Source organism: Lynx canadensis, chromosome B3 (genome assembly GCF_007474595.2).
Source record: "Lynx canadensis isolate LIC74 chromosome B3, mLynCan4.pri.v2, whole genome shotgun sequence".
NCBI lineage: Eukaryota > Metazoa > Chordata > Mammalia > Carnivora > Felidae > Lynx > Lynx canadensis.
The window spans coordinates 120,931,448-120,944,919 of record NC_044308.2 but is presented as its reverse complement, the minus strand read 5'-3'; the positions used below and the strand labels follow the sequence as shown (position 1 = coordinate 120,944,919).

The 13,472-nt window shown below is 40.9% G+C and overlaps 1 protein-coding gene across 4 annotated transcripts in view; it reads right to left on the bottom strand.

The window, feature by feature from the left end:
* Positions 1-1,122: 1,122 nt before the first annotated feature.
* The window catches only part of GPATCH2L (G-patch domain containing 2 like), a 57,429-nt gene continuing 45,079 nt past the window's right edge, over positions 1,123-13,472 (bottom strand). For all 4 annotated transcript variants that reach the window (XM_030319634.1, XM_030319630.1, XM_030319632.1 and 1 more), the window contains 2 exons: positions 12,260-12,354; positions 1,123-6,124 (listed from right to left, as the gene is read on the bottom strand). In XM_030319634.1, coding sequence (XP_030175494.1) covers positions 5,964-6,124; positions 12,260-12,354 — 256 coding nt within the window. In that variant the 3' untranslated portion in view covers positions 1,123-5,963. The remainder of the gene's footprint in view (positions 6,125-12,259; positions 12,355-13,472) is intronic.

Here is a 13,472-nt window from a genome sequence, read left to right as displayed (position 1 = left end):
TCAATTAAAAACATTTGAATGAGGGATCTGCAAGGGTCAGAACTCACTTCCAGAGAAAGAAAACATTACTTCTCATAATTTACATCTTGAAAACCTTCTTTTTATATTCCCATACCCTGATACTATCTAGTAACACCAACATTTTTGGTCAGAAGTATTTTTAGCTGGTTTTCAAGATCGAAGAGGAAAATCACATGGTGTTTTAAAAGACTGAAAAAATTGAAAGGAGAACTTAACAGCTTAAACATGTGTGCTAATCCCGTTTTTTTTTTTTTTTTTAATTTTCTGTACACTACAATGTTTCAACAGATTAAAAACCCTTTCTGGCTAGGGAAACACTGCCTCTCCCAGGGCTGGCTGATTCTCAGGAAGACAGCAAAGGAATCAGCCAGCAGCACGCTTTTGATGTGCAAACTAAGCAGGTACGATGGAGCCATACCCCCTCCATCTGGCCTGTTCCACTCCAGGAAGCAATCACCCCAGGGCCAGGTACCAGGCAACCAGAGTCTACACTATGGTCCAAAGGCCCCAGAATTATTCAAACTAGCCATTTCCAAACTGTTCCCCCTGCCCTGCCCCGCCTTCATAGTGGAAACCCCAACAGAGGCTCTGGCCTAAACCTATTGCTTGCTCCCGTCTTCTGCCTCTTGACCAAACCCGGTTGTCCTCCCGTGGCCCTGCAGGGCAAGCCATGCCTTGTTTCTAGGGGAACTGTAACATTAAGCTTTTCTTTCGGTGACACAGGCCTGTCTGTGCCCTCACTTAATCACCTTTATAAAGTCACACCTGGGCACAAGACGACGTGAGTACCTGAGGACATGATACCAGAGAAGTCCTCGTTGGCCACACATATTCCCAGAGAAAATCTTGGGCTCGCAGGCTTTAGTAATAAATTACAGCCTAGCCTTATTTGTGCAAATAAAACCCAAAGAAAGAAATGGTCGCAATTTCATTTCAAAGCTTTAGGACTCGAGTACCGTATTTGGAAATGCTGAATCCTTGAGTCAGACAACACAAAAATATACAACATTCTGTTGCTGCTGGTCACCAACCTCTGCAGAATCACTGAAATGTAACACAAAGACAATAGGGTGTGATTAAGTTCTAGCAAAAGATCACCAATAGCTCAAAAAGGATTTATTCCACAACACTATGTACTCAGGATGGTCTCTTCCGCCAATTATTTTCATTTTCGTGAGCCACACTCTAAAGACTTCGTCATTATTATGCCAGAAAAGACATAACACTTTCCCAGGAAATTAAGATGCAATGAACAAGTATCATGAAATCATAGGCGGCTGTACGTTACACAAATGTTTTGCCGTCTGTTGTGAAAAATGACTATCACGCACAGACTGAAAATTCACTGTTATATTTTAACCCACGTGAAAGGTTGTTTCCATCCATCTAAATATGGCCTTGATGACATTTTTCTCCCCATCATCCTTTCCCAATATTTCCAGGAGATCTTTTAGGAGCTTCAGGGAAAAAGTATGGGAAATAAAGACATTAACAATTTCTGCAAAGAATCATATACAAAACACGTCTATACTTGTGGAGAGAAATGTAAGTGCACCTTACAGCTTAGAGGGACACCAACATCTTAAAACGTTTAACTATACAAAGCCTGTGGTTCACAAATGTCAGCGTGCACCAGAGTCCCCCGGAGGGCTTGTAAGACTGCCCAACCCACCCTCCATTTCTGGTCCAGTATGTGTGGTTGGGGCAAGGACGTGCTGCTGCTGTCCGTCTACAGGCCCCAGCACCTCTGCTCTAAGCATGTCTCCTTCTCTTCGTCATGCCTTCTTACTTCTGAACCTTGCCAAGATTGTTTTCCCCGGTGAACATCTTCAGGATCTGCCTCATTCTTCAATACTATGCTTGAAAAGCTTACGTTCCGAAAACTTGGCAATTTCCCCAGGTGCTTAACACGCCTATGTGCAGTGGCGGGAAAATTTCTTTTGGCCAGAAGTTTGTTTTGCTGGGCTTGCTAAAAACCTTACAGATCCATACGCTTCAGCAGCATCATTCATTTTCCTTGTGTCTATTCCACATTGCTGTTTTCGGGCATTTGACATTCATCTCTTTTGGGATCTTAATGTAGGTGAAAGCCTCTCTGGGCCACCTTGCGTTTAGTGCATTGGCAAAACCCAACAACTCCCTCAGTACTGTTGCTTGATGGGGTAAGGGCCCATCCTGACTGCCGCCACCATCAGTAAGTAACTCCATCAGCTGGCGCGGGAGATAAGCAAATACCAACAAGTGAGACAGCTCAAGTATTAACAAAGGTAACAGCTGACACCAGGGGCAAACTGCTTTTACTATCCCTCCGGCCACCACATGAATCATGACACACCCTGTAAACTCTGCCCCCAGCTAGACTGTATCCACAGCTGCTAGAGTAGGCCAGTCCGTTCTCACGCCGGCTCGGCTGAATTTCACCAGACTTAGGGAACACTGAATGTGGCTCGTAATGCTAAGATTTTTACATAGTCTTCGCCTCAGGAAACAAAAAGCATGTGGCTCTGACCAGAGGAATGAAGTCAAAATAGAGAGAAGACCAGAAATGAAATCAAACATCACCAGGAGCCTTAGAGCCAAAGTGGAGTAGCCGTCACACCAGCAATGACACTGCCAGCCTAGCTCCTTCCTCCTGACACCGTAACCTGTTCCACTCTAAGTGACCTCTGTGGTGACTCTGCTCCTCTGCAGCTCGACAACCTCCAATGCTGTGGGTCTAGACTATGTCTCTGATTCCAAAATACAGGGACAGATCAGAGCCATCTATGTGGAATTCCTAAGTAGTTTAATTACCTGTCCTCGGTGTGGAGCTTGACTTAGCAAAGGATGCCACAAGCATCACAGATTAAGAAGTTTTATTTCAGCTTTTGGTCACTTTACTGCCAAAATGGCCTTGTTCGCAGCCTGTTTCACAGCCCAGCAAAACAATGTCGTCTGATATTTTCAACTGCATTTGATTTCAAAAGAATTCAAGGTTAAATGTGCCCTATTAAGCATACACCGCTCAATAGAGACCACACCCTGCCCCTCCCAAATTTGGCACCACGGAAACAGCTAATTCCCTATTCTGCACAGTTCTTACCAAAAAGTAACACAAGAGTTGATGCAAATGAACCTGTTCCCTTAAAATGAAAAATAATCTCCAATTCCCTTAAATTCATAAGCAAAACTAGTTTTTATGAATGATGCTCATGCAAGTAGATAATGTCTTGACTTGTGCCCACCGTGGAAAATACAGGTTAGGATTCAGACAGGCAGGCTGTATAGCCGGCTAGGATAAATCAGAACCCTGAAATAAGCAAGAACTGTGCAACTCAGCTTCAGTTACTAGTTTTGAGTAGATCAAATGCATGTGAGCTCAATGATTATCCCCAAAGGAAGTCATGCTATGAGAGTTTTTTCAACAGACTACAAAACCTGATCGTAAAATTACATCTTTTGTTGAAAGGTAACAGACTTTTCTCGGTGTATGACATCATACACTTGGCCATATAAAAAAGATATTTAAAATTTAAGATTCAAAAAACACCCCATTCTAAGGTTACTCCTCTGGAATTGACTCATACAGAAAAGAAGCAAAGTAAGTTGGTTAATAATTCTGTAAGCATGCTCATGCAGCAGCCTAAAATGAGGAGCACAGCTGACAACCCTGTGTTGCAAAGTATTCATGGCTATTTTTTAGGCAACTAATTTTCTTCCCCACTTATAGGTAGATATGGCATTTGGGGGTAATCCCTGTTGAATGTACTCAAAATATGTAGAAAAGCATGCCCAAGAAAGATGATAAACGTTCATGACACACTGTTTCAAAATTATGGGTCTCCGAGTCACTCAGGTCTATCAATGAAAAACAAAAGATTATAACCCAGGGCAGAGGAAGTCCAAAAATCTGGGATTTCAGTTTTGGCTTGATTATGTGATTTCTGGGCAAGGTGCTAAACTTTATTTCTGGTCTCTGAAAAATGGCAGCAGTCACCTACCCTTACATCACACAGATGTTTAAAATGTAAATAAAGTTGTCTATGTAAATTATTTGTAATCACAGGTAGAAAGGAGAACTGCTAGGCCATAAGACTCGCCCTGAACTGTGGAAGTCTGAATAGGCTATGATGACAGGACCCATCTCTACAACAGCCAGAGCTTTAGTGCAAAGAAAGTAAAATTATGTCCATGGATTTCTCCCTTAAATCCAACTAATTACATTAGAGATTTGTCTCAGGACACGACGGGGACTAGGTTTGAATGCACACAGGACAATCAAGCCAACCTTCGTCACTAAAACAACTTGGTAGTGCCATTTCATATTCAACAGGCACTTTATCTCTTATACTGCCACGGCTACAGGCCCCAGGGAAGGGAAGTACACTCACTACTGCATGAGAACCAGGGGTGGCTCCCAGAGATGCTGGGTTGGCATTCACGCCACTCCCTCACCTCACAATCTCCGCCTGCCCCTCCCTCCACCATACCCCTTGTTACAGCTGACATGTTCTCCGTTCTCCGTTACAGAAAAGGGCTACGTAAATTACCTTCAAGTCCCCCTTTCCAACTAGACTCACACCCACCCATCAACAAGGAAACCCTAGACTTGGCACTGGAGAGGACTACCATTTTTAAAGGGAACGTGATAGAGCAGCCCACCCTCACATTCTGTGTGAGGAGGAGGGACAACTGCGTTTCGCGAAAAGGAGGCTCTGTCCTGACACTCAGCACCTATTCAAGCACAGAAAATATCCAGGCGCGGGGCTGGGAGTTCCTCTGGAATGTTCCAGAGCAGTGGGCACTTTGAAAACAGTTTCTGTACATTTCAGAGTAAATGTACTCAATTCGTACAAAAAAGAACGCTCTGCCAACCAGTCCTCTGAATGACAGACACTCTTGATAATACTTTTTTAGAAAAGGTGGCTTTTCCCCAGCGGTTCCAGGCAGTCACTTATTCCTCATTCTGACAAAGCGGCATCCAACTCCAGGCATGGCTGTATACATAACTCCACACGCAGCTGAGCCGTCATAAACACGCCAAGTATAAAGGCGTGTCAAAAAGACATTTTTCTCCCCAAAGTACGGCCCCAAGAAGCCATTATTATAACAGAGTATGAATTTCTGCTGCAGGTTACTGACCTATAAACTAACAATAAAATTCCCATTTAGTACATAAAGGCTTACACTGTGACATGAAGTATTAAGACATAATCCACTGACTATTTTAAGTTTGTTGAACAACTAAACCATTTTCTTCATTACATCATGAATACAGACATCCTCTTGCAGGAGAACACCAACTTTGGAGACGAGGCCAAGTACAAATGCATCTGCTGGAGATCCCATTAGGCCATTTAGAAAACTGGAAGAAGTTCCCGCTGTCCAGGCCGCTGGGGTCTCCTCTGAGGCTCCAAAATGAGAACTTGATGGATTTAGCTTATTGGCACGATCAGTGAATCAAGACCAGGCTCAAAGGCAAACCTTGTCTCTGCAAACGCAATTCCACACACCGGTCTTAACTCAGTGTTTAAATCTGTCTAGAACTGGCTACCAATTTGGGACTTCCTCAAATGATATTAAAACCTCTACACAAAAAGTATGCAAAAGCAGTTACTAGTTTTTCAAGGAAAGAGACATACCCGCAAAAAGCAACAGCTCTGTAAACGGGGCTGCAGGTAACTGTTGGGACAACGACAGCAATGTAACAAATAGCAGAGGATGACTTTTTTTTTTTCTGTTTTAAACTGCTGCTGCAATACTTTACTAATTTTTTTTTTTTTAAACCAGATTTGCACAACATGATTTTCTAAGAGAAAGAGTCCACTGCTTTGTCTGAAGAGGGGTCATCCTGGCGGTAAAAGGACTGGGAATGTCAACTGCGATATGCAAGGCTCTGTGACACCACGTCTAGGATGCGTTGCATGACACCCAGTGGCTCCCGGTGGGTGGGCTCCTGCCCTCTAGCTGTATCCAGGGCTCTTTTCTGGTGGCATTTTAAAAAACGTAGCTGCAGCGGAGTCAGTAGCTTTCTCTGCGGCAGAGGTCCTGACCAACCACTCAGGGTTTGGAGATTTCTGGACCTGCGATGCTGGTGTGGTTGGCTCCACTACATCCACGTGAACTGGGAAGGTGGTTACAATAAAAATAAGGAAGAAAAGATCAAGGGGAGACAAATTAGAATAAGAGACACTTCAAGGCAAATTTCTCTGAATCCTTTTATTTTATACTCTATTAACCCAAGTGGCCACATAAGGTTTCTCTTTTTCCTTTCCAAAAAAAAAAAAAAAAAAAAATAATAAGGCAAGATTTAAGTAAGGTAAGTATGTCTCTACCTGAGAAAATGGGTTTAACTGAACAAATAAATACAGCAGTACAAATTCATAATGTAGTAATTATCATTTATTGAGCACTTATGAGCTTGTAAATACTCTACAACTATAATCTTATTTCCTAAGGCAAACCCTTGGAAGTAGGTATTGTCATCTCCATTTTCTGGATCAAAAAACTGAGGCAGAGAGACAAGCAGATACATTGTTCAGGGACACAACAGAGCTGGTTAAGTAGCAAGATTCAAACTCTGATTCCGGACTTCAAGCCCTAGGCTTGTTACAGCCCATGCCTCCAATAATACAGTGTTACCAATAAATAGCATACAAAAAGAAAAATGGTAGAAAAACTACACAGTCAGGCCCAGTGTTTTTCGACAAGGACACCGAAGATATTCTGGACACGACAATCGTTGCTTGTGCAGGGCTGCCCTGTATACTTTAGGGCACTTCCACTCTGGACCTCATCCGCTGAATGCCAAAAGCACTCCTCAGTCACTGTGATGACCAAACAGTGTCCTCACATTTCCAAATACCCGAGCAGAGTGGTACAAACCACCATCACACCCACTCTGTTCAGAGTGAACGGATATACACTAAAATACAGCAAAATCTAGAAAATGTTTGTTTTTACCTTGTCACTCAATAATTCATCTCCTAGGAATGTAACCAGAACAGTAATTTTCAAATTGTGGGTCACCAAATCAATTTAGTAGGCCAAGACCGGTATTTTTTTCTAACGAAAAGGAGTAATATATATCAGAGTGAACCCAAGAATTTATTTTAGCTTTACATGCACACCCACATACATATTCAAACATGAATTTCTCACGGCAGGCTATTATTCTATGACACAGATTTCAAACATTTTGGAACCTCACCCATAGCAGTAAGAAATACGTTTGACACCACAACCCCAATCTGTCTCTCTGTCTCTCTTACACACACATGCACATGCACACACAAAACATGCTCACTCACTCATATTTAGCTGAAAATAAATTTCACGAAACTTAATCTAACGTTACTATATGGTATTCAGCCGCAGTGGGAAAACACCTCTTATCCTAGGAAAACTGGTTTTTTGCTCTGTATTTTTTATTACGGTAAAATACACATAACATAAAATTTCCCACGTTAACAAATTTCAAGTGTACAGTTCAGAGGCATCAGGTACGTTCACGATGCTGCACAACCATCACCACCATCCCACTCCTGAGCTTCTTCACTATCCCAAATGGAAACGCTATCCTATTACATAGTAACTCCTATTCTCCTCTTTCCCCAGTCCTTGGCAACCATGATTCTACTTTGTTTCTACATACTTGACCATACTAGGTACCTCATATAACTGAAATCATATAGTATTTATCTTTTTATGTCTGACTGATTTCACTTAGCATTATGTCTTTTTGTTTTTAATGCTCATTTTCGAGAGAGAGAGAGCAAGCGAGTGGGGGAGGGGCAGAGAGAGAGAGAGGGAGACACAGAATCCGAAGCAGGCTCCAGGCTCCGAGCTGTCAGCACAGAGCTCGGTGCGGGGCTCAAACTCACAGACCGTGAAGTTACGACCTGAGCCAAAGTCGGATGCTTAACCGATTGAGCCGCCCAGGCGCTCCTAGGGTTATGTCTTCATTCATGCGGTAGCATGTCAGAATTTCCTTCCTTGTCAAGGCCAAATAATATTCCACTGTGTGTATATACCACATGTTGTTTATCGATTTATACATTTATCGATTTGGGTTGTTTCCACTTTTTGACTACTGTGCATAATGTTGCTATGAACACGGGTGTCCAATTATCTGTTTGAATCCATGCATTCAATTCTTTTGAGTATACACTTAGAAGCAGAATTGCTGGATCACATGGCAGTTTTACGTTTACAATTTTGAGGAACCACCACAGGGCTCCACAGTGGCTACACTATTTTACATACCCTCCGTTAATGCACAAGATTCCAATTTCTTCACATCTTTCCCAACATTTGTTGTTCCCTGTTCCCTGACACAGCCATCCTAAGGAGTGTGAAGTGGCCCAGGGACACTTTGGCACATGTTCTCCCAGAGAACAATGCAGTATTTCTCACAATAGCATAAAATGGGATATAATCCAAATGTCCATTAGGAATGTTTAATTGTAGTATACTCACCATATTCATACAACGGAATACCGTACATACGGCAGAAAAAAGAAGGATTTTGGCAGGACAAAATGTGAGCGAATCTCAAATACAACTGGGTGAAACTTGTATAAAATAGGACATTCCATTAACACAAGCTTCTAAAACAGCTAACTAGACAATATATTGCTTAGAGAGCATATGTCTGTTAAAGCAATTTGAAAACAAACCCCAAAGAATGACAAATGATTTTTAAAAAACACTTAATAATATAACAAAAAACCACATCAGGACAATGGTGAGCTCCAAGGACAGTGAGAAGAAGACTTTAAAGGTGCTGGTCTTTTTCTTAAAGTGGATGGTAGGCATGTGGATATTTGCTATATTGTTTTCCTTTACACCTTACAGATCGTCTACAAATCTTCTTTCATAGCCATTCAATATTTACTAAAAAACATTTTTAACTTTAAAAAGGGGCAGTAAGAAAAAAAACAAAAACAAAAAGGGGCGATAAGAATCTGCCCTATGACTCCTGGGACAAGGCCAACTTACAGTGGAACTACTGAATCCAGTCACAGGGTCAGAGTAATTTTCAGAATAACTCGTGTTTCAACTTTAAGATTGTACTCACTTATTCACATGAAAACTATCTAGTGAGATCATTCTCCGGGCAGAGTATTATTTTAGATGCCAGGAGTACAGAAGTGAGCAGACCAGACAGAAACTCCTGCCCTTGCAAATGTGTCTCTAGCATCAATGGCCTGGTATTTGGAACTGCTGAGTACCCTTCCAACTGATGCTCTAAGGACACATATCTGGTCCCAGAGACAGGAAGGTCAGAAGAGGCTTTGGGGATGGCCAACACAGTCAGGGCTCTGAATACAGCGTCATACCACCCCCCAACTCTCCTTTACCCGAAGCCAGGTGTTTAATTTTTGAAGGAATAGGATTTGTACACCAAAGCCTCCATTCCATCATTCTAATGAAGAAAATCATCTCATAGAAATGAAACCTAGTTTTTAGCTGTGTTCCTTACGTTTTCTTATAACTACTTAAGATCTTGAACCTCAGAGAAAATAACCCATTTTTTCTTTTCCAGTTACATTCTTTAAGAGCATATCCACCAAATTCACTTGAGCACGAGGGACAGACTTACTGGGTCTTCCCTGTTCTGGTGCTATCGAAACAGAAGCCAGTTTACACAGTTTCTTGCTAAACTCCAAAGGTGGCTCTGTGTGCCAGACACCTGTGTACGTTATAAAGTCATAAAGAGAAGGGAAGTGGACATAAAAAGAAGAAAATAAAGGTGCTACACTTTCAAAATCTATTTAACGACCTAATGGAAAGGCCTTTTCCCCTGGCTTTTCTTAGTATTAATATAAAAAGACAAGACAAGCTACTCCCTTCCGCTCTTCACCTCTCTAGCCTTATTAATACCTTTAAATTCAGTCAATCTCAACTCAAAACTTTCTACCAGTGGGGGAGGGGAAAAGGAAAAAGATTTGTGGCTGCATGTTTAAGAAAGAAGCTGAATTCATCACAGTGACAGGGGAGAGTGTTGGCAGAGATCTGAGCTATTTATTCTTTTAGGAAAATCCTATAAAGAATGACACAAGGAAGCCTCTATCTGCAGTCTTGTTCATCACACTGGTGAAGAGTCCGATAACAGATGTATGCAGTAGCGTGATTTAGTGCCAGGAGCTGGCCCCTGATGTGTATTAATACAGCGGCAAAGCGGAACGCACCTCTCTTCATCACTCATTTCTATAAAAGAGGTGGAATCCGAGATGGCCCGATGTTAGGCAGAGCAAGCCCATTTGTTCTACTGACTGATGGTGCGGGCTCGGGCTATGTCCTTCACCTCCATGGGGCACTCGGGTTGTGGATAGAAAAAAAAAAAAAAAAATGTTCAGTGAAGCAGACCTTAGTCAACAAGTGAGAGGAGGGGTTGAGCTCAGTAGGAGAAATGTTTAATGCCCCAAGTCTTATTCAATACCTCCCAGTACCTTTCCTGATTTGAGTATGGAACAAGGATTTTAAACTCTTCTCAACAGTTCTTGTCTTATGAACAATTAAAACCTAAAAATGGAAGCTAGATATTAAGGAGGAAAAAAAAGATAAAAAGGGGAGATTGTTTTAATGTTTTCAATACCATAGAGTGAATGAGGATCTGGGTGGGTTTTGATACAGTCACTGTTTGGAACAAATTCTACTTTATATAACACAGAACACCTGAAGTGTGTAAGAAGGCAGCTCGAGAGTCCTAGGGAAACCGGTTTGACCTTGGCACTGCAATTTATCACCCATGTGACCTCGGGGAAGTGATTTAACTTCTGTAAGCCTCAATGTGCTCATGTGTAAATTGGGAATACAAACAGCATCTACCTTATAAGTTGTTGCAAAGATTAAGTGAAATAATGCATGGAAAGTAATCAGCTCAGGGCATGGCCATGTAGAAATCACTGGAAAAAATTATTATAATTACCAGATCGGTGATAAGATTGTCCAGTAGCCACCCCAAACAGAAGCTGAAAGTCAATTTCAATGTATACTGAAATTTACTAAGGGGGGGGGACAGAGTTCCCCATCTTTCTGAGGCTTACTCTTTACTCAGCTATCAACTGCTCTGATCTATATAATATGTAGTATTTTCTGAAGAAAATAAAATAATCTATGATATACTCAATTCCCTCAGGGTGAATTCACCATCATCAAGAAAATAACTGCAGGTATTTCTGACAGATCCTACAAATAGATATGATCTTTTTACCCAGAGCAATTCATCCTAAACTGTATTGAAATAACACAAAAATTTCCTGATTACCAACTATGTTTAACTACTTTCTCTTAACTCCAAAGAAAAATACCTACAAACATCCGATATTCTCTCTGATATAAATAATAGTCATCCCCCCTTTTTTAAGAACAACATACGTAAAGTACATAAATCATTAATGTACAGCTCAATGAAGTTTTACATATGTATATATTCATGTAACCCTACCTAGCTGATGACATACAGCCTTTCCTAGAAGACTTCCTCATGTCCTCTCCTGGTCACTACTGCTCACCAAAGAGAACCACGATTTCAGTTTCTAATCAACTGGTTTTGCCCCGAAAATGAACAGGTTTTAACTTGAAAGCTGTTTTTTTAGAGCGGGAGAGAGCATGCGAGTGGGGGAGAGAGGTAGAAGGAGACAGAGAATCCCAGCAGGCTCTGCGCTGGACACGGAGCTCGATTCCACGACCGTGAGATCATGACCTGAGCTGAAATCAAGAGCCGGATGCTCAACCGACTTGACCTACCCAGGTGCCCCTAAAAATAGTTTTTAAATAGAAATTCCACGGATGGTAAAGTATTAGCACTCTACTACAAATAAGAACAGTGAGAATGCACTGTACTGTGAACCAAATAAGAAAGTAAATAAATCCATGTGGCTCCCTGACTACTGACTACACCACCATCCTATCTGGATTTTCATTAACACAGACCTAACTTCCTTGTCTGTGGTAGAACAAAAGCACAGATGACTAAAGATTGCTGATCCAGTGGAATACTGGGATTCAAACTCAAGAAAGCCACAGGACACAGTGAAAAAGCACAGACTTCTAGGTTAGAGAGAGCTGGGTTTGAATTCTTACCATGTACATGACCTTGGGCAAATTACTTTCTCACGTTCTCATTTTCCCATACAAAATGGGAATAAAATGACCTACCTTATTATAAAGGTTAGATGAAAAGGTATATAAAACATAATTTAGCGCCTGACACGCAACCAGTGCTCAAGAAATGATAACTACATACAGTTACCTGCATTTGGGCTAGACAGAGATGCTGTGGCCACAGGTTTCCGTTTCCTCTTGATGTCACGTGAACATGGGGGTCCCAAGTGTATGTTTGCCTGTCTGCAGATGTGAGAAAGAAAAAACACTGTTTTCACTTTGTTATTCTTATTGTAAGACATTATGTTCGGCCCAGATAAAATCCCTGACCCATTACAGACATACACTAACAAGACAGGTACCATCCTTTGTCATCAACTGTCAAGTACAAGATAATTCAGGATTAACCATAACTCATTTTTTATGCACAATCTATACCCATTCTAAACTTTTTACCTAATTTCAGAATAGCAGACACTCAAGATTAATTTCAATAAATGTGTTTCATTGCATGCTGATTTTTGTACAATTATTTTTCATAAAAACTATAACTGCAATTGTTCTAAACTCACTAATGAAATACCTACTCCCAAGTGGTAATATACTGAAAAGTTTAATGCTGCATGAACACAGATATTTGCACAGAATTTTAATAGGGATTTTAACCCTTCTATCACTATAATTCTGGATTTTAAGTGTCTGTATCACAAGTTAGGTAAGTTTGATTTCTGTGATTTTTTTAAATATTAATTTCTTGCTAATAATATATTCCCTCATCAGAATAGTCAGCTTAACTTAAAAACAAAACAGTGAGTGCTTCATGGCTGGAAAAAAGCAAAAGATTGTATGAAAGACAATGGACTGAACGCTGAAACAGCTGGCCTGAGATTTTAGTTGCCCACTTCCTCCTTCCTCTCAAACTAGACAGACCCTACCCGATGAAGGACCAAGTTGATTCTCACCTTTACACAAAGCTTTCCTTGAACATTCGAGGCCTTACTGACCATGAATCATTATTTAACTGGTATACATATATCTTGTTTCACTAATGAGGCTTAATCTCCTTGAGAACAGGGACCATATTTATACTCCTTTCATAATTTTCCACTGATCTACTAACCTCAGCACAAGGCACTTAGCTGATGGCCATTAAATATCTGTTGACTAGAACTGATACTAATGAATAAAAGTTTTAGAAACCAGTTAATTGTACACTTAAAAGTGGTTCAAACTGCAAATTCTGTTATGTATGTTTTACCACAATTTTTAAAAAATAGCCAGAGTATATAACATATAAAAAGGAATCTAGTAAAATTATACCAGATGAACTCTTAATTGGTAGTCCCAGCTGGGGATCAAGT